This window comes from Gigantopelta aegis, chromosome 15 (genome assembly GCF_016097555.1).
Source record: "Gigantopelta aegis isolate Gae_Host chromosome 15, Gae_host_genome, whole genome shotgun sequence".
Taxonomy (NCBI): Eukaryota; Metazoa; Mollusca; class Gastropoda; order Neomphalida; family Peltospiridae; genus Gigantopelta; species Gigantopelta aegis.
The window spans coordinates 15,075,993-15,099,633 of record NC_054713.1 but is presented as its reverse complement, the minus strand read 5'-3'; the positions used below and the strand labels follow the sequence as shown (position 1 = coordinate 15,099,633).

The window sequence follows — 23,641 nt, the reverse complement described above, 5'->3', positions numbered from 1 at the left end:
AATTTCATAATGCTCTAAAATACATCTCAGAGGTCATAATCATCCACAGGCACACACTATCCAAAACTCTCCACTCGCCCTGTGCTGTCTTATTAATAGCAGGCCATATTTTTTTCATAGCAGGACATATATTTTTCGTAGCAGACCATACTTCTTTAGCCTGCTATGTTAAAAATTTTTAAAACAGCAGGCCATATCTTACTTCCTATTTGGAGCCCAGCCATTGAGTTTGCTGATTTCCTTCCAGTTGGCGATGGAGAAGGAAGAGTCGGAGCGTGAGAAATGGGAGATAATCAAGAAAGCTCGGGAAGCGGCAGAACGAGCTGTGATACTGCGGTCGCAACTCGACGCCAAGGATCAAACCATCAAAAAGCTGGAGGCAGAGCTAACTGAAGTAAGTCCTAAAAATCAGTAGACATTTTAAATATGATTTTCATTTATGAATTAGGTGGTCATTTAATGATGTTTAAATATATATTGTATTAGTAGTGGCAGCATATGTCCAATGCCAGTCTATAACATCATTCATCAGGGGTCGAAACTGGTGGAAATTCTGCCGGACTGAATCGAAAGCTGCTAGACCAGATATGAACATAGAATATAAACGCAAAGTAATTGCCTGGCTGACGTGATGGCCCATGGTGATGTTGACTGTCAGTCCAAATCCTTCCCTCCATCCATCCATCCATTCACCTAACTACCCATCCATCAATCAGTCCATTCATCCTTCTCATCTGTCCATCATTTCATCCAACTAACCACCCACCCATTCATCCAATATCCAACTAACCAACCTATCCATCCATCCATCCATCCATCCATCCATCTACCAATCCATCCATCCATCCATCCATCCATCCAATCATCCATCCATCCATCCATCCATCCATCCATCCATCCCATCTACCAATCCATCCATCCATCCCATCCATCCATCCATCCCATCCATCCATCCATCCATCCATCCATCCATCCATCCATCCATCCATCATCTACCAATCAATCCATCCATCCATCCATCCTTCCATCCATCCATCTCATCCATCCATCCATCCATCCCATCTACCAATCCTTCCATCCATCCCATCCATCCATCCCATCCATCCATCCATCCATCCATCCATCCATCCAATCATCCATCCATCCATCCATCCATCCCATCTACCAATCCATCCATCCATCCCATCCATCCATCCATCCATCCATCCCATCTACCAATCCATCCATCCATCCATCCATCCATCCATCCCATCTACCAATCCATCCATCCATCCATCCATCCATCCATCGATCCATCCCATCTACCAATCCATCCATCCATCCATCCCATCTACCAATCCATCCATCCATCCATCCATCCATCCATCCATCCATCCATCCACCATCCATCCATCCATCCATCCATCCCATCTACCAATCCATCCATCCATCCATCCATCCATCTACCATCTACCATCCATCCATCCATCCCATCTACCAATCCATCCATCCATCCCATCTACCAATCCATCCATCCATCCATCCATCCATCCATCCATCCATCCCATCTACCAGTCCATCCATCCATCCATCCCATCTACCAATCCATCCATCCATCCATTCCATCTACCAATCCATCCATCCATCCATCCATCCCATCTACCAATCCATCCATCCATCCATCCATCCCATCTACCAATCCATCCATCCATCCCATCTACCAATCCATCCATCCATCCATCCATCAATCCATCCATCCATCCATCCCATCTACCAGTCCATCCATCCATCCATCCATCCCATCTACCAATCCATCCATCCATCCATTCCATCTACCAATCCATCCATCCATCCATCCATCCCATCTACCATCCATCTATCCATCCATCCCATCTACCAATCCATCCATCCCATCTACCAATCCATCCTTCCATCCATCCATCCATCCATCCATCCATCCATCCATCCATTCCATCTACCAATCCATCCATCCATCCATCCATCCATCCATCCATCCATCCATCCATCCATCCATCCATCCCATCTACCAATCAATCCATCCATCCATCCATCCCATCCATCCATCCATCCCATCTACCAATCCATCCATTTCTATTATTTTACCAGCCTAGCCACCCAATTAGGGTGATAAAATATTTATTAATACAGTTAAATCCACTTAATTGCATATCGGTTGTAGAAGAAATCACTTATTTGCATATTATACTGCTGCACAGAATGCTGCTGCACAAAACCTTTTAGCATTAAATCACTACAAATTATATTGTATAATCGAATAGCCCTTAAAACATACTGGTTATTTGCTTAAGAAATTATTGTTTTTTTAAATCGGGAGGTCTTTAATACTTTATCAAAAGCAATTGTACATAAAAAATGTTATGTTGTTTTTAAAATTATTTATTTAATTTTTTTAGCTGAAAGACAAAACTCCGAATGGTCCCAACAAGTCTGTGTGTCTGTCTGACATCGACATGAACAACAGCAATGATGTCACAGCAGCCAGCGAGGACCTCCCACCGTACGAGATCACCCCACCCAACGAAGAGGTGTCCAAAGATTCCGTCTCCACATGTAGCTATAATGGTAAACTGGGCATAGTGTACTTTGTGTGTAATTTTACATCAATTTAGGCACTGTCAGTGGGCCCATTGGGCTATTTCTCATTCCAGCCAGTGCACCACGACTGGTACATCAAAGGCCGTGGTATGTACTATCCTGTCTGTGGGATGGTGCATATAAAAGATCCCTTGCTGCTAATCAAAAATAGTAGCCCATAAAGTGGCGACAGCAGGTTTCCTCTCTCAATATATGTGTGGTCCTTAAGCATATGTCCGATGCCATATCACCGTAAATAAAATGTGTTGAGTGCGTCGTTAAATAAAACATTTCCTTTCTTCCTTGTGTGTAATTTTACATCAATGTAGGCATGGAAATAGGCTTAGTGTCTGACAACCCATGTCATACCAGAGAACATTTTGTTAGTATCAAGTTTCAAAACAGTGCTATACATTCTTTAATATTAAATAGTAGTTGCGTTAGCTTGAGGTTAAAAATTAAATATATGCAGTCATCAAATAGACAATAACACCCACAAATCTTAAATATCTTATGGTTATATCCATTGTAAAAACTGAATCGTTTTTCTACCGAACTAACTGTATACTTGGTATTTCTTGAAAAAAATACCTGGCTACAATCTAACTGTAGACCCATGAATCATCATCTTCGCCTGTTCCTGTTGCTAATGACGTCACTTTCTAATGACGTCATTAGTTTTCTGGGTGTTATTTTCATTTGATCCCAGAAAAAGAATGTAATTAACCATTCACAATACACAACACACTCACCATCAGTTTACAATTCAAAATAAAAATGCCATTGCAGATCACTATTGCAACAGCTTTTTGTAGTGGTTGCTGATTGCGTTAATTAATTTTGAGGGCTAATTAACACATATTCGACGAAAGCTTATGATGTGCCATATTTGTTCAATCAAACATCAAAAGCAAAAGCCTATACGTTTTATAACAATGTTCGTTTACATCATTATTGCTTCTTTTTCATTCACTGCTATTATTAAAAATATTCCGCTGATCCTGTTATCTTGTGTTATATTTCAATATCCTCTGCTTACTTTAAACAACAACAAAGGGTTGCACTAAAACAGGATTGTATATGTCAGTGTTACATCTGCTTGAACGTGGTGACTGTAAAATAAATAGAGAATACCTAGCTAATGACGTAGGATGTTATCTTTATCCTGCAGACCATAAAGATTAAGAGAAACGGCTATTATTTCTATTATTTCAGCTATGTTGTACGATGACCTAGAGGTCAAAATGTGTGATTTAGTAATGTAGTAATGCGTTTGACACTACATGCATGACGTCAAAAGTCATATCCTGCTACTAAACGTTTATGACTTTGCTTTATCCATTATCATAATCTGTCATTAGGAGCAGTAATTGCAGGATAAATATTAATTCATGTCCCATTTCAGATTACTGTTTAAACCAATCCAGTCAGTCGCTCATTCATCCAAAACCCCATCCACCCAATCCATCCACCCACCCACCCAATCACTCACTCACTCACTCACTCACTCACTCACTCACTCACTCACTCACTCACTCACTCACCCACCCACCCACCCACCCACCCACCCACTCACTCACTCACTCACTGTATTATCAGTTAGTCCACCTGTCTATTTGTCTGTCAGTCTGTCACTTTTTTCTAATTTATACATTGATTTAATGTGTTTGTTTTTTTTCCAGTTCAAACTAGTACTCCGAACAATGATCGTCAGGATGCCTTCACTCCGCTGATGAGAATCTTCAACACGAGTCAGGAACTTTCTGACAGTTCCGACAGCAAGAAGAAAAAGAAAAGACGACCGTTTGGATCTCTTCCACGTATGTTCAGCAAAGGCAGACTGCGTCGCTCGATCGCTCTTCCAAGCTCAGAAGGAATTGATGGTTGGTTTCATATAAACTTGACTTGAAACTGTTTTATCATGCCCCTATACCACTAAGGTTTCAGGCATGTCTTTCCCGGGCTCTGTCTCTGGATAGCCAGGGACTTGACCCGGGACAGAATGCATATAAACAAATTAGTTGAATATGACTGAACCTTAATTGAATAAGACTGAACGACATTTGAATGTGACAAAACTGTAATTGAATATGACTGAATGTGTCATAACTTAAATTGAATATGATTAAAGTTCAAATGAATATGTCCGAACGTTAATTGAATGTGACATAACTAAATGAATATGATTGAATGTGACATAATTTAAATTGAATATGAATAAAGTTCAAATGAATATGTCCGAACGTTAATTGAATGTGACATAACTAAATGAATATGACTGAATGTGACATAACTTAAATTGAATATGATTAAAGTTCAAATGAATATGTCCGAACGTTAATTGAATGTGACATAACTAATTGAATATGACTAAATGTGACCAAACTGTAATTGAATATGACTGAATGTGACATAGCTTTAGTTCAATATGACTGAATCTGAATTGAATGTGACTAAACTGTAATTGAATATAACTGAATATGACATAACTTCAACTGAATATGACTGAAGTTAAAATGAATATGACTGAACGTTAATTGAATGTGACATAATTAATTGAATATGACTGGATTTCAAATGAATATGACTGAACATTAATTGAATATAACTGAATATGAGTTGAATATAAGCAAACAAATAAATTAAAATAAATGTTAATAAGATATAATTGAACCTTAATTGAATATATATATTATGGAATATTAATTTGATGTAAGTACAGAAGTAATTGATATACAGTGACACTCCTCTAAACCGGACACCCTCGGAACCAAGCAAAAAGTCCATTTTTCTAGAGTGATCCAGTTTACAGAGGTTCCCTTCTGCTCAGATATTTAAAAAGGGCCATGAAAAATGTCCGGTTTTGAGGGAATTCTGGTCTACAGAGGGTCTAGTTTTGAGAGGTTTCACTATATATAATTTATTCTTTATTTATTATTAATTGGATATCATGAACTTTAATTGCTTATAGGCACACAAATCTCATCTAAAAAAAAAATAAAATTATGAAATATTTTTGTTCGTCAGAACCAAATCATCAGAAGTTGTCTCTCCTGAGCCCCGAGAACTATCAGGAGAAGATGGGCATCATCAACAGTCTGAAGGGCGTTCATATGGGATCCTGGAAGGCCAACCAGGTGCTAGCATGGCTCGAAATTTCACTCAGCATGTCCGCGTACGGGAAAATGTGTGCCGAGAACATTAAAAGTGGAAAGGTAAATGTCGAAGAATATTTCATGATTCAGTTATTTGTAACCTTTTAGAAAGTGGTTCTTTAACTTGGATTGGGATGTGGTGGGTTTTTAAAAAAATGTACTGTCATCCAAAAGAATCTTTACAGACATCATATTTGAATAATTTGATAAATATTGTCACTGATCGAAAAGAACCAATTAAGAAACCACCCTACAAACACTACATGCACGAAGTGCATTGTGATGTTTTGATGTTGGACTTCATGATACTTTCATATTTCACCCTACCACCATTGGGCTTTTTCTCGTTCCAGCCATGCTCCACAGCTGGTGTAACAAAGGCTGTGATATGTACTAAATAAAACATTTCCTTCCTTCCTTCTTCATTATATATAAAACAGTTAGGGCCGAATTTACACGTGTAAGTACATACCTTTACAATCCTTAAACAGGCTTCGTAAATTCGGAGCTTATTGTAAAATAATGAATATATAAAAGGATTGGACACAGTTGTCCAGCTTAACAAGCCTATAGATCCTAATTACAAATAATAAAAGGGCACAAGTTGTCCAATTTTCCAGGACCTTTTCGGAATTATGAATAATATAATATTACAGTTATGATGACAGCCATTTGTATTTTGAAATCTAAATGTTTAAAAAGGAACAAATGTATGAGAGATTGGTTTGTGGGTACTGTATGTTATTGAGGGTATTGAGTGCAACAAAAGAAAAGTGAAAAAAAAGATGTATTATAGATTTAGGTATTTGGGACTAAAATAAAAGTAAGAAAAGCTTCATAGCTCAATTTTTGCCACATATCTGAAAATAGTTATTGATTCAGTCTGAGTAGGTTATTTATACTCATTAATAATGATTTTATTGTAGTAGCTCAGTCTTTAAAGTGTATTTAGATATTTGGAAAAAAAACATGACACTTGTGGACATTTGAAATATTTATGTATGACGTTTGAACAAATGTATTACACCTTAAGATTATAGTAATAAATGTGTGTATATTTTTAATTATATATTTTCTTGTTTTAAAGAGCAATCATAGGACATTTAAATTAGTTTACTATTGAGAAGAAATTCTCTTTTTACCCCCCCCCCAAGACACCATTGTTTGAAATATAGATTATAGTGCTGTTTATCTTGGTCACATAAAAACAAGGGAGTTTTCTCAAATCTCGGTGAATGGTGGTGTACAAGTTTTTTTCTACAGTTAATATAGTTTTTATCTACAGTTAATATTATTTTTATCTCCACGTTCTAAAGGGTTCGAGTGACTGATCTCGGTAAATAGTGGTGTGCAAATTTAAGTTGTTATCTTCAGTTAATGTTTTTATCTACAGTTAATATTGTCTTTATCTGTATTTAATATTGTTTTTATTGATAATTAATATTGTTTGTATCTTCAGTTAATATTGTTTTTAATCTACAGTTAATATTGTTTTTATCTACAGTTAATATTGTTTGTATCTTCAGTTAATATTGTTTTTATCTACAGTTAATATTGTTGGTATCTACAGTTAATATTGTTTTTATCTTCAGGTGCTACTGGGTCTAAGTGACTCTGATCTCAGTGCTGCTCTAGGAATCTCAAACACGATTCACAGACGCAAGCTGAGACTGGCAATCGAGGAGCAACGAGATCCCACAGAAATGTAAGCAGGTTTCTTCTCAAAGCTAACAGTAGTTGTATCCAAATATTCATCATTAGACTGGAGGCAGCAGTTTCTGGCAGTTGCTACTGTCATAACATCTGCCTACTTTTCATGCTCACAGTTATGCACTTTGCTGTGTTCACAGGATTTGAACTTAACATCAGCACTAATGGCATTTGCCTTTGTTGCAGTGGTACAGTGCTCGCTTGATACGTGGTTGGTTTGGGATCGATCCCTGTCATTGGGGCCCATTGCACTATTTCTCACTCCAGCCAGTGCACCACGACTGGTATATCAAAGACCGTGGTATGTACTACCCTGTCTGTTGGATGGTGCATATAAAAGATCCCTTGCTGCTAATCGAAAAGAATAGCTCATGAAGTGGCGACAGCGGGTTTCCTTGCTCAATATCTGTGTGGTCCTTAACCATTTGTCTGATGCCATATAACCGTAAATAAAATGTGTTGAGTGCATTGTTAAATAAAACATTTCTTTCTTTCTTTTTGCCTTTGATTCGATATGAATTGTAACAGATCAGTGTCTTTATCGATGAGGTTTTTTTTATGTTGGATACAAAGTATTGCTATTGTTTAAAGGGATCGTTTTTGGTTTTAATTTTGTGTTTATTTATTACAAAAGTTACCAGTTTAAAATTGCCATCGGCAGCCCCAAAATTGATGTAGTCGAGTATTTGCCCTGTGGCAAAAACATTTTCCAATAGCCACAGGTGACAAATTTATAGGTTCTAGCCCTGTGTTCATTAGATGCAGCCACCTATATTTCTCAAACACTCTTCTAATTTGAAATACAGTGAACACTCTGCATATCATCAGGTTTTATATCCCATGTCTGACACCAACATAGGAGTGTAACATACTGTAAACCGTATTAATATTGCGACGTGTTTTTTTCGCGAATGTATACCTTACGCATTTTCGCGACGTGTAAATTTCGCGAACAACCATTGACAGCTCAAAAACAAAAGTAGATAAAGACAGCTTACTGTAATTGTTATAAAGTTACTGTCTGTAAATCAATATTCTGTTATCCTACATCAAGCAAATGTGCCTGGTACAGAGTCTATAGATGGGATTAGGCCCTAACCACCTCACCTGTATTAGAATCACAATTCACAGCTTTAGTTGTTAACTGCTAACACCCTTTGGTAGATAAAACAATAAACGATTAGTTGCCATCGATTGAAGTTACATAAAACAATTAACGATTAGTCGCCATCAAGGAGAGCTCATGTATAGGCTGTGCCTATTGAGTGAATCTTTTTGTGAATTTTATTCTCAATAAAATATTTCAAAACAAAACAAATTACTTTAAGCACACTTCAAACTGGAAAATAGTGCATGCGTATTAATTTCGCGACATAAGGATGGACGCAAACGACGCGGAATTTATACGCATGCATTTTTTTCACGGTTTACAGTAGCTCAGTAATAGAGTACTCATCTGGGGTGTGATGAGTTGTGAGATAGATTACTACCTGTGGATCCATGTTCAATAGGCTAAGGCCAACATGGTACAGTAAAATGTATGTATTTTTCTAGTAAGTAGGGGCACGGCATAGCCCAGTGGTAAAGCGCTCACATGATGCACAGCTGCTTTGGGGTATTTCTCGCTCCAGCCAGTGCACCATGACTGGTATATCAAAGGCCGTGGTATGTGTTATCCTGTTTGTGGGATGATATATATAAAAGATCCCTTGTTGCTAATTGAAAAGAGTAGCCCATGAAGTGGTGTCAGCCGGTTTCCTCCCTCAATATCGATGTGGTCCTTAATCATATGTCTGACGCCATATATAACAGTAAATAAAATGTGTTGAGTGCGTCGTTAAATAAAACATTATCTTTACTTTATCTTGTAGTAAGTATCCCAAGGCTGGATGTATTGATCACACGTGGGTCGCTCACCGCTGGCTTCCAGATCTGGGCTTAGCTCAGTACACTTCAGTATTTGAAAACCAGCTTGCCGACGGGCGAATCCTCAACATGATGTCCAAGAAGGATCTGGAGAAATATTTCGACGTCCATCGCAAGTTCCATCAATCCAGTATTCTACATGCCATTGAACTACTTAGGCGGCTCAATTTTGATAAAGAGGTTTGATTTTATATTTCACCAGCAGCTTTTAAGTTAGTTTTTCTTTAAAAAATCCATTGAATGATATACAGTTGTTCATATGTATCTGGTTTACGTTGTTCAACGTGCCAATCTAATTAAAATTAGCTCCACTGGTTAATTACTATTACCTGTGGATCTAACAGCAACCCATTGGAGCTCATGTCCAGTTGACCTTTCATTCGACCAATCAAAACCTTACTTGCAAAATCATGCCAGTGATTTGAAAAGAATTTGAAAACATTTGGGATTATGTCGAGAATATATGAAATGATTCCAGTGAATTACAAAGTATGCTGGAAACTAATTTCAATATAAAATTTTATATAAAATTTGTTTCAAGACGAAAAAAAACAAAAACATAATGGTTTAGCCATAAAATCTGTTTATGCTAGTATACAATCCAGAGTTTATTACTGCACTTTTCCCCCTGGTTTTTTAATGTTTTTCAATGACCAACAAGTTTGCCTATTGCATAAATAGTCTCACCCGATATTTTTAGAATTTGTATGCTCCCGAATAACGCTATAAAAGGCGAAGTGTAATTGGTCGATATTTAAATTGTTATTTATATATGAAATGTCACCTGGACATGAGAGTCCACACAATGCTGTTAGATCTACTGGTAGACCAGTAGAGCTAATTTTAATCAGATTGTCAATGTGCAGTATAAATTGTGGAACGAATTTGTCATTGCCCCTGCAGCTCGCTGGAGATGATGATGAATTTTACGTCAAAAGTTATTTTATTTTATAGTAGACAAAATATTTAAAGTTGCAGACCCCAGTTTCAACCCATGATATGGAACAATAAATTTGGTTGATCATCAAACCTGTACATTGGGATCAAGTTACAATAGAGTGAAATAAGACTCTGTGACACTGAAACGGGGAAATATTCTTAAAAAGTAGACTAGACCTCATCTCCATAACCACTACTTGCCAGAAGTATGTTTGTTTAGAAAAAGTATGAACAATGCATTTCATGGTGCTAAAGTGAGCCCATTGGGCTATTTCTCATTCCAGCCAGTGCACCTCAACTGGTATATCAAAGGCTGTGGTATATGTGCTATCCTGTCTGTGGGATGGTGCATATAAAAGATCCCTTGCTGCTAATCAAAAAGAGTATCCCACAAAGTTGAGGCAGTGGGTTTCCTCTCTCAAAATCTATGTGGTCCTTAACCATATGTCCGACGCCATATAACCGTAAATAAAATGTGTTGAGTGCGTTGTTAAATAAATCATTTCCTTCCTTCCTTCATCTCCATAACCACTACTTGCCAGAGGTATGTTTGTTTTAAAAAAGTATGAACAATGCATTTCATGGTGCTAAAGTGAGCCCATTGGGCTATTTCTCATTCCAGCCAGTGCACCTCAACTGGTATATCAAAGGCTGTGGTATATGTACTAACCTGTCTGTGGGATGGTGCATATAAAAGATTGCTTGCTGCTAATCAAAAAGAGTAGCCCACGTAGTGGCGACAGCGGGTTTCCTCTCTCAATATCTGTATGGTCCTTAACCATATGTCCGACGCCATATAACCGTAAATAAAATGTGTTGAGTACATCGTTAAAGAAAACATTTCCTTCTAATCAAAAAGAGTAGCCCACAAAGTTGCGACAGCGGGTTTCCGTAACCATATGTCCGACGCCATATAACCGTAAATAAAATGTGTTGAGTGCATCATTAAAGAAAACATTTTTTTCCTTCATGGTGCTAAAAACACCAGCATGACTAGAAAACACTTCGGAATGAATGAATGAATGAATGTTTAACGACACCCCAGCACGAAAAATACATCGGCTATTGGGTGGCAAACTATGGTAATGCAAATAAATAAAGTGATGATCAACATCAATATAAAAATTCAAGGTTTAAACAAAAACAGTGTAAAGAACAGTGTAAAGAACTGTGCAAAAACACAAATATCACAGAATTTTACGGATACTGAATTTAACTCAAAACTTCAATTTTGTCCTGTATTGGCCATTCTCAAAGAGAATGTTACACCCCTGCACCACGGTGAGGTTACAGCACACGCAGGGGAGAAAACACTTCGGATGTACGGAAGTGGATAATTTAAACAACAATATAAAATCTTAGTAATGTCTGATTTTAATTCTTTAAAATGGCTGTGATAGTGGAAAATATGTCTTAGTGTTTAAAAACTAGGGTCTTGTCACTTTCATTCCACTGAATTTTTATTTTTTTTAGTATTATTTATTACATTTTTTAATACATGATATCCACATTTGGAATAAAAGAAAATTAGATAAGACAGCAATGTTAAAGATACATATTCTAAATATATGCATACATATAATTATCACAAATATTAACCTTAGTAACAACTGTAACAATGTACTACTATTCTTGTCAGTTCTATATGAATATTAACTCACATAGGCACATACAATTAAGAAGGCCTTCAAACAATTTTCTGCAGTTAAGAGTAAGATAGACTGTCCACAAGGCATTTGTAAAGTTTACCGTTGTTTATAATCTGGAAGTGGGGCTCTATTGGATAATCGGTTATACCGGTTATTGGCATAAATTTAACACGCACCGGGGCTATGCAATTAAGCGGATTTGACTGTATTAATAAAATAATTTTCTGATTTTTGTTTTTAATAAAACATTAAGTTGTGCAGAAATGGAACTAGCTCTGGGCAAGCAAATTATTTCTCCAAATTATCTGTAAAGCCAGTTATTTTCCCACATAAAATCAGTTACCGGTATATCATGAAATTATTTTGCCAATTTAAAAGAATATTTGTCATTAGGTTTTTAAATTCCTAGTAGGCGAATTTGATGATTGCCAGAGCTAGCCCCAAGACCTGCAAGTTCATCTTAAGACTGTTGCTGAAACAGATTATGAATGTTTGTTCCACAACTGGTGTAACAAAGGCTGTGGTATGTACTATCTTGTCTATCTAAAATGGCTGTTATAGTGAAAAATCTGCCTTAGTGTTTACAAATTAGGGTCCGTCACTTTCATTCCACTGAATGTCTGTTCCAGGTGCTATCAGAAAGGCGGTCACATTGTGAGGAGAGCGACAGTGATCCATTAGTTTGGACCAATCAGAGAATCATAAAGTGGGTCCAGTCCATAGAGCTGGGTGTAAGTTACTTTCACTTTCATTTTGTTAACTAAAATACCAATTAATCATATCTATAGTTTTATTTTGGGTGTACTTTGCTATATATCAGTGAGATGTTAATTGGTTCAGTTTTCTTCACAAATGAATTTATTTTCATTAGCTAAAGACAGATTATTTGTAACTAATTTAATATTCATTAAACATTTGCCGAATTTACGAAGCCTGTTTTTTTTTAAAAACCTATGTTTAAGGATTGTAAATACATGTATATGTAGTTAAACACATGTAAGACAAAACCAGTGTTTGTAAATTTGGCTTTATGATAAAAAAAAAATCCAAAAAAATTCATAAGAATATTCTTAGAAATTAAAAGAAAGTCTTTAATACATGTAGTTCTCAAGTCTTCATTAAGTTCACAACATATTTTTGCTTTTCTTCTATTTCTAATACCCTGCACTACAAAGAATTTTTATTCACAGGAATATTCTCAGAATTTAAAAGAAAGTGGTGTACACGGTGCTTTAATGGTTCTCGAGGCGTCATTCACAGCCGACACCCTAGCAACGGCGCTTGGCATACCGCCTTCCAAGTCGTATCTGCGTCGCCACATATCAACAGAGTTGGATGCTCTTGTGAAACCAGCTAGGTCAGTTCTGGTTTTATGTAGATCATTTTAGTGCTTCATCGATTTGTTAACTGTACAACCATTGATAGAGATCATTTTAGTACTTCATCGATTTGTTAACTATACACCCATTCATAGAGATCATTTTAGTACTTCATCGATTCGTTTAACTTTACACCCATTAATAGAGATCATTTTAGATCTTCATCGATTTGTTAACTGTGCACCCATTCATAGAGATCATTTTAGTTCTTCATCGATTTGTTAACTGTACACCCATTCATAGAGATCATTTTTGTACTTCATCGATTTGTTAACTGCACACCCATTCATAGAGATCATTTTAGTACATCGTCGATTCGTTTAACGTTACACCCATTAATAGAGATCATTTTAGTACGTCATTGATGCATTTAACTTTACATCACTTAATAGAGATCATTTTAGTACTTCATCGATTTGTTAACTGTACACCCATTCATAGAGATCATTTTAGTACTTTATTGATGCGTAACTTTACATCCATTCATAGAGATCATTTTAGTACTTCATCGATTTGTTAACTTTACACCCATTCATAGAGATCATTTTAGTACTTCATCGATTTGTTAACTGTACACCCATTCATAGAGATCATTTTAGTATTTCAGCGATTTGTTAACTGTACACCCATTCATAGAGATAGTTTTAGTACGTCATTGATTCGTTTAACTTTACACCCATTAATTTAGATCATTTTAGTTCTTCATCAATTTGTTAACTTTACACCCATTCATAGAGATCATTTTATTACGTCATCGATTCGTTTAACGTTACACCCATTAATAGAGATCATTTTAGTACGTCATTGATGCATTTAACTTTACATCCATTAATAGAGATCATTTTAGTACTTCATCGATTTGTTAACTGTACCCCCATTCATAGAGATCATTATAGTTCTTATCGATTTGTAACTGTACACCCATTTGATTTTAGTTCGTTTAACTTTACACCCATTCATAGAGAATTTTAGTAGATCATTGATTAGTTTAACTTCATTGATTTTTAGTACTTTTATTCGTTTAACTTTACACCCATTCATAGAGATCATTTTAGTACTTCATCGATTTGTTAACTGTACACCCATTCATAGAGATCATTTTAGTATTTCATCGATTTGTTAACTGTACACCCATTCATAGAGATCATTTTAGTACGTCATCGATTCGTTAACTTTACACCCATTAATAGAGATCATTTTAGTACTTCATCAATTTGTTAACTTTACACCCATTCATCATATTTTAGATCATTTGTTTAGTACTTCATTGATGCGTATCATTTTTATCATCCATGTAATAATGTAAATAACCTCATGAAAGTATTAATAATGTAAATGTGAAAGTATGTGTGTGTGTGTGCAAATGCACATGTACGAGTGTGGCTGTTGTGCGAGTGTGTATGGCTGATAAGCATGTGAGTGTGGTTGAGGTTCATGTGTGTGTGTGTGTTAGGCTAATGTGCATATATGTGTGGCTGGTGTGTATGTGTGTGGCTGACGTGTGGCTAATGTGCATCTGTATCCTGTGGGTTTATGCACATGCATTGTGATATGAATGCTTTATCTTTCAATTATGTAATTATTGCAACTTAATAACCATTGAACTGTGCTTGGGTGAATTTTAACATGCACAATCAGATCTGCTCATGTGGTCAACCTAGTACGATGTCATATTCCCCTCTCCTCCCAACCATACCCCGTGTCTTGTACACTGAAGGCTGTATGTTATCCTTTTTATGGGGAAGTGTATCTAAAAGAGTCCTTGTTACTATTTGGTGAGAGTAACTTATGTGGTAGCAGAAGTTTCATCACTCTAGAAATAACCATGTGGTAGATGCCATATAAGTAATTTCTGTAGTATCATTAAACAACTACAGTGAGACCAGTCTTAAACTGGACCGAGTAAAAAGTCGAGTTATTAGGGGTATCTGGTTTAAAGAGATTCTGTTCTGTACTGATAATGAAAAAGGGGCCGTGAGAAATGTTCGGTTTACAAAAAGCCACTCCAAGTCCATTGAGTGGGCGCTACGTAACATCAAACCTCCAGATCTCAGAGATGACTGTTTAACAGGTTTGATATGCATTTGTTTTTAATCTGCAGGGTTATATCTAGCCTAACATAACGGGGGGGGTGGGGGGGGGGGGGGGGGGGGGGGGGTAGTAAAAATAAATCTGAGCATATTCAGGGCTTCTAGAATTTTAATAACATCCACTAGCCAGGGAATCAGTGATAAAAAAAGTAAAGTTTGTTTTATTTAACGACGCCGCTAGAGCACATTGATTTTTTATCTTATCATCGGCTATTGGACGTCAAACATACGGTCATTCTGACACTGTTTTTAGAGGAAACCCGCTGTCGCCACATAGGCTACTCTTTTTACGACAGGCAGCAAGGGATCTTTTATTTGCGCTTCCCACAGGCAGGATAGCACAAACCATGGCCTTTGTTGAACCAGTTATGGATCACTGGTTGGTGCAAGTGGTTTACACCTACCCATTGAGCCCTGCGGAGCACTCACTCAGGGTTTGGAGTCGGTATCTCGATTAAAAGTCCCATGCCTCGACCGGGATCCGAACCCAGTACCTACCAGCCTGTAGACCGATGACCTGCCACGACGCCACCGAGGCCGGTGGAATCAGTGATAAATTTTTGTTTATCATGATTAAAAATTCACTAGCATAACTTTACTTTATGTTAATACAAATTTATTAAATAACAGTAATAATCACATATGTCACTTAAAGAGGGAGATAGAGCTTAAAAACACTAACATTGGGGGCAGGATATTCATATTTACAAAATAGACTTAACTGCAACATTTGACCAAAAAGCAATTCACTAGCTGTCGGGCATGGCAATAGTAGTTATTTACTAGCCCAACATTAAATATCACTAGCCATGGGAGTGGGGCTACCATAATCTAGAAGCTCTGACATTAATGTAAGATATCCCATTAATCAAAAAAAAGATACAGTTGAATCCCGTTGGCTTGAACCCCATCGGTGCTCGAGAAAGTGTTCGACCCACCGGTTAGTTAGACCAAACCATTCGGTCAACATCATGTAAGTATAACTCAGGACTTCAGTTTTCGTTTTTGGTTCGAGAGTTGCGATGTATTCGACCCTTCCGAATTCAACCCAACAAGATTCTACTGTATTTTTAAACTAACAGGCAGTTTTTCTTATTTTTCTAATAGAGGGGAACTGCATTTTGTCCCTCAGACCCTCCCACCCCCACCCCCCACTAGGTATGACCATGATCTGTTAGTGTAGATGGTTTGACATTAACAAACACTTTTTAATCCAGGTTTCATCAGGCAGGCCTGAAGCTGCTCAGGTATACAGTAACAAACTAGACTGCATGTCACTATAAATAGATTTGTCCTTTGGTAATAGCTTTCGGTTTTTCTTTTCGTTTCATGTATATTTTTTATTTATTTTTGTATCACAAGTTGTCAGAATTGTTTTTTTCTTTTCTTTTCTTGATGTTAGTAGTACATGTATATTATTGGTTGATATTATTTATCATTGTCGGTGTGTGAGATTCCTCGCAACCTCACCCCCCCCCCATCACCCCCATCCCCCCCCCCCCCCCCCAAGATCTCAGTAGACCAGATATATTTACCCCTTTTCAGCTGGGTTACTCAAATGATATCTCTGAAAATATCTATATAAAAGAGACTTTATGCTATATAGCAGAGGTACATGTATAACCCAGTGTTAAAGCATTCGCCTGAGGTGCAGTCGGTTTAGGATCGATCCCTGCCGGTGGGGCCCATTGGATTATTTCTTGTTCCAGCCAGTGCATCATAACTGGTATGTCCTATTCTGTTAGTGTGCTCCAGTCATGTCATTATAAAGAAATTAAACAAAACAAACAAAACATTATACTATAGAGGGAGCCTTCGTTACTTCATTCAGTAGAGAAGGGGAACGAGACGTAGGCCAGTGGTGGAGCACTCGCTTGGTGCATGGTCAGTTTGGGATCGATCCTTGTCGGTGGGCCCATTGGGCTATTTCTCGCTCCGGCCAGTACACCACGACTGGTACATCAGGGGCCATGGTATGTACTGTCCTATCTGTGGGATGGTGCATATAAAAGATCCCTTGCTGCTAATCCTTAACCATATGTCTGATGCCATATAACTGTAAATAAAATGTGTTGAGTGCGTCATTAAATAAAACATTTCCTTCCTTCAGTAGAGTGAGGTGTTAGAGGTCGTAGGATCAAACCACCTTGGCGGACCCCATTGGGTTATCCCCCAATCTTAACCAGTGCCCCATGACTGGTATATCAAAGGCTGTGGTATGTACTGTCCTGTTTGGGAGAAAGTGCTACTAATGGTGGGTTTCATCTTTCAATATCTCACAGTCTATTTCAGCCAGTGTTACACAACTGAAGCACCAAAGGTGTTTGTATGTGTGATGAAGTCGGTAGAAAAGAGTATAAAATACCCTTCGCTAATTTGAAGCAGTAGTACATGTATATGTGGTGGCAGTGAATTTCTTATTATTTTGTGTTAAACGTTCCTTTGAGTCTAGGTTGTTAATGTGTCGGTTCCCATAATTTTACTATGTTATTTGTATTATCTATAGCCCTTTAGATATGTTTTTCACACAAAATACTTGATTTAATCCATATTGTAAGTTCTAAAAATGTTTCATATTTTGTATGTTTATTGTAAATTAACATTCTATATTGGGTTATTAATAAATGGGTTAGGATGATATAAAAATATAAATATGATCACAATAGCTAAATTATCTGTATTCCAATAATCACATTAAATTTTTTCAAACTTATATACCTGATATACCAGTAATGGATTTCAATATGATCATTTATATATATATTTATTTTTTCCATTTATTGCCCCAAAAAGATTTACCATTTAACAAATAACATCATTCTTGCCACAATTTTTAATGTACTTTTTATCATAATTTTTTTAATTTATCATAGCAAGATAAAATAGTCAATTTCGTATTTACAGTTTTCCTTATATACATTTGTAGATTGACATGTTAAAAAACAAACCTGTTGAGTTTTGTTTGCAGGGTTGAGTACGAAACTGATTTGAATATGATACTAAAACCTAACTGTCAACATGATAGTGATATTTGTATATAAATCTTATTCACATTTATCAGTGATTATTAATTGAATTTCAGAGCTGCTCTGGATGCACCTAACAACAACACGAAACAGAAAGTGGACCCCAGTGGAAACCGGTCGTTCTCGCGTTCCGTCAAGAGTTGGAGTGAGGACAGTGGCAGTAAAGGAAGATTAAGCTTTAGGGTACGTTATACAGTGTGTTGAAGGTGTAAACCCCATCCCCACCCCAAAAAAACTTCTCTCTCTCTTTTTTAATTTAAAATTTAAAAAAAATTGAATTGTTCAACTTTAAAAAGTGGGACATTTATTTAATTACTGATATATAATTCATAATGGTGTACTTTTTTTAAAGATTCACCCCTTTTATGAATACTGTATGTGCCCCGTTCTAAATATTACTCCCATCCCCTAGAAAATTCCTGCATCTGCCCCTGTTATGGTGCTTGCATCAAGAGCTAGTTCTTTAAACAATTCATCTGTTCCAGAATTGATTACATAATTTTCTTTAAACCATATAGGCAAGTGTTACAAATTGCAGCCAACCTAACAGCAGGACCTGAATTTAAATGAAGAATAATACATGAGTGGCCATTAGATACCATTTATCTTATAATGAGTTCTTTTAAAACTTATCTAACGAGCAAAAGTGAGTTTGATACGTTTTTAAATGAGTTGTGAGATAAATGGTATCTAACAGACATGAATGTATTATTCTATTTCTTTCATATCCTCAAAAACCAGGTTTAAGCAAATTTTAACATCTTTTTCGACTAAAAGTTATTTAAAGCCTTTGCACTTGTAGCTGACTTATGCGTCACAGACACACGATTGTCAGGTTAACTATACGTCACAGTGTAATCGATTTCCATCTCGCTGGTTTTTTATTGGACGTATGGCATTGGTGACCTGGTCATCACCTAGGAGCAGCCAGTCGTATGTCTTGAAATTGTTAACACACGTACATGTGTAAATAACTATGTGTTATCAAAAATAATGCATGATGTTCTCCCCAACAGGTGTGTAAGAAAAATAGTTACATATGGCAGTTTAAAAATGTTTTTGCCATAGTCAAAATAATCTCCTGCAGCAATTTAGAGCACTGCTTTCAGCAATTTTAAACCAGTATCATTTGTACCAAATAAACATTACTTGAAAAGAAAACAAATTATCCATTCAACCAATGGCAATAATTTTTATTCAGTGTAAAAAAATAAAAATGGCCATCGGTAAAATCACTAACCTACAGCAAGTCATATCGTAGCTACAGTAATTGCCCTGGTTAAGTTCAAACCGTGCATCAGCATAAAATATTGTCGTCAGGGTTTATGGCAGAGGGTAAAACGGGTATGGCGCCATACCCAGATATTTTGCTGATTTTTGTTTTAAGTTAAATCTTTTGACAAAATTAATTATTATCATTATTGTTATGTGGGCGGGACGATGTGTTGTTGGTCTGGGATCGATCCCTGTCGGTGGGGCACATTGGGCCATTTCTCAGTTCAACCACGACTGGTATGTACTACCCTGTCTGTGGGATGGTGCATATAATACCCCAAAATTTCTTTCTGGCAGAAACACTCGTCACATTTATTTGACCTGTAAAAAACCTTGTATAGCTTTACAAATCTATGTCTTAAAGGCATGTTGTCACAGACCACTGACCTATTTAATGGTCTAACAAAAATAATTTGATTTGTCCCTAAATGTACTTTATTCAACCATCTTCATAACCACCATACTCCATTTATTAATGACATTTTGTAAAAATAATTGAATTATGGCAATGGTCCATAATTCAAAAACTAAAATTGCCGAGAGGGATGACATGAAGTTCACTCCATCATGGTTCAGTTAAAAAATTGCCGAGAGGGATGACATGAAGTTCACTCCATCATGGTTCAGTTAAGGTGATGCGATATCTAGATTTCGTTTCCAACAATTAATGTAATTTTTATTTATTATTAAATTTTAGAGAAATAAGGTCCTTAAATGCGTGACAGTATGCCTTTAAAGTAATGCACCGTCATGTGAATTGTTATATTTGTATTTCCTTTTATATAGGGTTCACTGGGTAGAGCTTTCGGACGCAAGATCAAAGATGACTTGAGGCTTGCTTTTGAGACTGATTCGGTTCAAGCCAGGAGGAAAATATCATCTCCCATTCCTATACAGCAGAATTCATTGGACTCTATATCAGAACCCGATTCTACGCCTGTTTGACAAATCTGAATCAGAACCGGATTCTACACATGTTTGACAAATGTGTATCAGAACCCGATTCTACGCCTGTTTGACAAATGTGTATCAGAACCAGATTCTAAGCCTGTTTGACAAATCTGAATCAGAACTGGATTCTGTGACTAACAAATCTGTATTAAAACCTGATTCTACATCTCTTTGACAAATTTACATCAGAATCTGATTCTACATCTCTTTGACAAATTTACATCAGAATCTGATTCTACACTTGTTTGACAAATCTACATCAGAACCTGATTCTACAACTGTTAGACAAGTCTTCTATTCTGATATACAGAATTTGATTCTACACCTTTTACCTGTGAAACAAATCTATATCAGAACTGATTCTATACCCATTTGACAAATCTGTATTAAAACCTGATTCAGTACCTGTTTGACAAATCAGAATCAGAACGTTATTCTAGACCTGCTTGACAATTTTATATCAGAACCTGATTCTAATAGAATTTCTATAGCTGTTGACAAGTCTGTATTAGAACCAGGATTCACATGATTTGTTTAACATATCATATTCTACACCTAGATCAGAAAACATTTCTACACATGTGACAAATCTGTATTAGAACTTATATGCCATTTTTCTATCACAGCTTAATTCCTCTCCTTCAATTATGACTGAATGGTGAAAAGGGTTTCGATTTGTTCAATTAGTTCTGTCAATCTTAGTTTCCATTAATGTATTGCATGAAAATGGGGTGGGGTTCTCATATTGCATACTACATACACCAACCCAATTAGATTTCCATTTGGTGTCATTTATGTGACTTATAACTTTCCATTTGGTGTCATCAAAAATCAGATTTGTATGTGACTGTCATAACTTTTTTCATTTCTTTTACTTCAGAACCGTATTGGTATATTGTTTGGAATGTCCGTCCATCCATCGGTTTGTCTGTTGTTATATATATTCTTTGTTGTAAACACATTATTTCAACCCTTCAAGTTCTTCTATCAACACACCAAAGATTTCCTGTGGCAAATTGATGGTGAGGAATTATTTTAACACAAATGATTTCATTTCCATGTTATAATATTTCTTCTTCTTGTTTACCTCCATCTAGATTCATAATTTACAGATATTTTTAATGTTTGGTGCCAAGTCAAGGTTTTTAACACTTTAAAAGGTTTAAGAATTAACATAAATTCTTTTTTTTTAATGGAATTTTATTTTTAGGTTATAAAAAAACCCCAAAAAACGAAGATATTTTTCCTTCTATTTTTCACCCTTATTATCAGCACGGCTAACATCATAATTTTTTTCTTTTGATGTTCCTGACAGTTTTTTAAAATAAAACAAAACAAAAACCTCAATAACATTTGCCTACAAAAAATTTATTAATCTAAATACACGTATCTTGTCCAAAATTTAAAGAAAACCCCCATCTACATGTATATTTTGTTTGGTTTTGTTTCGCTCGGAAGAAAGATAATAGCTGTAATTGTGTGCCATCAGTTCTCTCATGAACTTTTCGTGCTCAGTGTATTCACATTAAAAAAAAAAAAAGATTAACATATGACAGCAGCAGATAAAAATGAATAATATTGTCTAAAATATGTTGTAGCTTACACTTCTAAGTGTAATGCAGGGTGAGAAATAATTCATTGGCAGCCATTTTGAATTGTGACATAACCTGGCCAATACAGGGTGCTACCAGGTTGGTCCTATATTAAGTTTTACACTACATACGATTGCATAACTGCATGCAAAGTTTCATGTTAGTATCACATTTTGCACTGTTATATGTTACATGTTATGACTATTCCACTAATACCTATGAAAACCTTTATTATAAAAGTTAATACTGCCATGAACTGCAGTCTAAACAGCATTTATCGAAATGAATAGTTTAGTTAATGATCATCAGTGATGTCGTAAAGTAGTCTTATTCTGTAGGTCAAAAGGTCCATCGCAGTGACTTAAAAAAAAAAACAACCTCAAAACAACCAACCAGTGTACCATGACTGATATATCAAAGGCAGTGGTATGTGCTGTCCTGTATGTGGGAAAGTGCATACAAAAGATCTCTTGGACTTTAAGACTTTGACACAAATTTACCAACTGTTTGACATCGAATACCCAGTGATTTAAGATTGATAAATTGATGTTCTCTAGTGGTGCCATTAAACAAAAACAAATGAATTCTCTGATATATTCAGAACAGAAAGACATCTCTGATATATTCACAACAGAAAGACATCTCTGATATATTCACAACAGAAAGACATCTCTGATATAGTCAAACAAAAAGACACGTCTGATATATTCAGAACAGAAAGACGTCTCTGATATATTCAAACAAAAAGACGTCTCTGATATATTCAGAACAGAAAGACGTCTCCGATATTGACTTGACAGTGTGTTCTATTTTGGTTCTCGGTGTACACTTTGTCAACATGGACATGGTCCTGTTATGAATTTTGTAGATATTCACCACTGCAGCAAAGTCATCATTGTTTTTGCAATATATGTATATTAGGGCAGTAAGCGTTCCACAGTAAAACAAAAACCAATTGTACATATTGTCTTAAAAGTTGTGTGTGCGTAAGTACAAAATGTCTGCCACTTTGTCTTGAAAGTTGTATGTACCAATGTGAAATGTCAGTGTTTGTGTGTACCAATGTGAAATGTCAGTGTTTGTGTGTACCAATATGAAGTGTTTGTGTCTGTGTATGTGGTTGTGGCTGTTTTAATGTTGTTAAATATTTTATTATTTTACGAAACAAAACAAATTGTATTAAATCTGTTGAACACATTCATTGTCCTCTACTATTGTTTCATATGGAGACATGTAAAACAAAAAACAAAAAACAACAACAAATCTTTCAATTTTAAAAAAAACTTTTCTAGTAACAACTTTTGAGGTTTTGTCTTCTTGGACAGTCAGAAAAAAACACAAAACCCCCCCAAAA

General features: G+C 36.1%; 1 protein-coding gene across 3 annotated transcripts in view; it reads left to right on the top strand.

The window, feature by feature from the left end:
- Nucleotides 1-21,371, top strand: part of LOC121389889 (kazrin-like) — a 132,102-nt gene extending 110,731 nt beyond the window's left edge. For 2 of the 3 annotated variants that reach the window (XM_041521551.1, XM_041521549.1), the window contains exons 5-15: nucleotides 248-394; nucleotides 2,415-2,583; nucleotides 4,278-4,478; nucleotides 5,623-5,810; nucleotides 7,343-7,455; nucleotides 9,332-9,566; nucleotides 12,604-12,705; nucleotides 13,165-13,331; nucleotides 16,661-16,690; nucleotides 18,526-18,652; nucleotides 20,531-21,371. In XM_041521551.1, coding sequence (XP_041377485.1) covers nucleotides 248-394; nucleotides 2,415-2,583; nucleotides 4,278-4,478; nucleotides 5,623-5,810; nucleotides 7,343-7,455; nucleotides 9,332-9,566; nucleotides 12,604-12,705; nucleotides 13,165-13,331; nucleotides 16,661-16,690; nucleotides 18,526-18,652; nucleotides 20,531-20,689 — 1,638 coding nt within the window. In that variant the 3' untranslated portion in view covers nucleotides 20,690-21,371. The remainder of the gene's footprint in view (nucleotides 1-247; nucleotides 395-2,414; nucleotides 2,584-4,277; nucleotides 4,479-5,622; nucleotides 5,811-7,342; nucleotides 7,456-9,331; nucleotides 9,567-12,603; nucleotides 12,706-13,164; nucleotides 13,332-16,660; nucleotides 16,691-18,525; nucleotides 18,653-20,530) is intronic. The other variant, XM_041521550.1, reaches the window with a different exon arrangement.
- The last annotated feature ends 2,270 nt before the right edge of the window (nucleotides 21,372-23,641 follow it).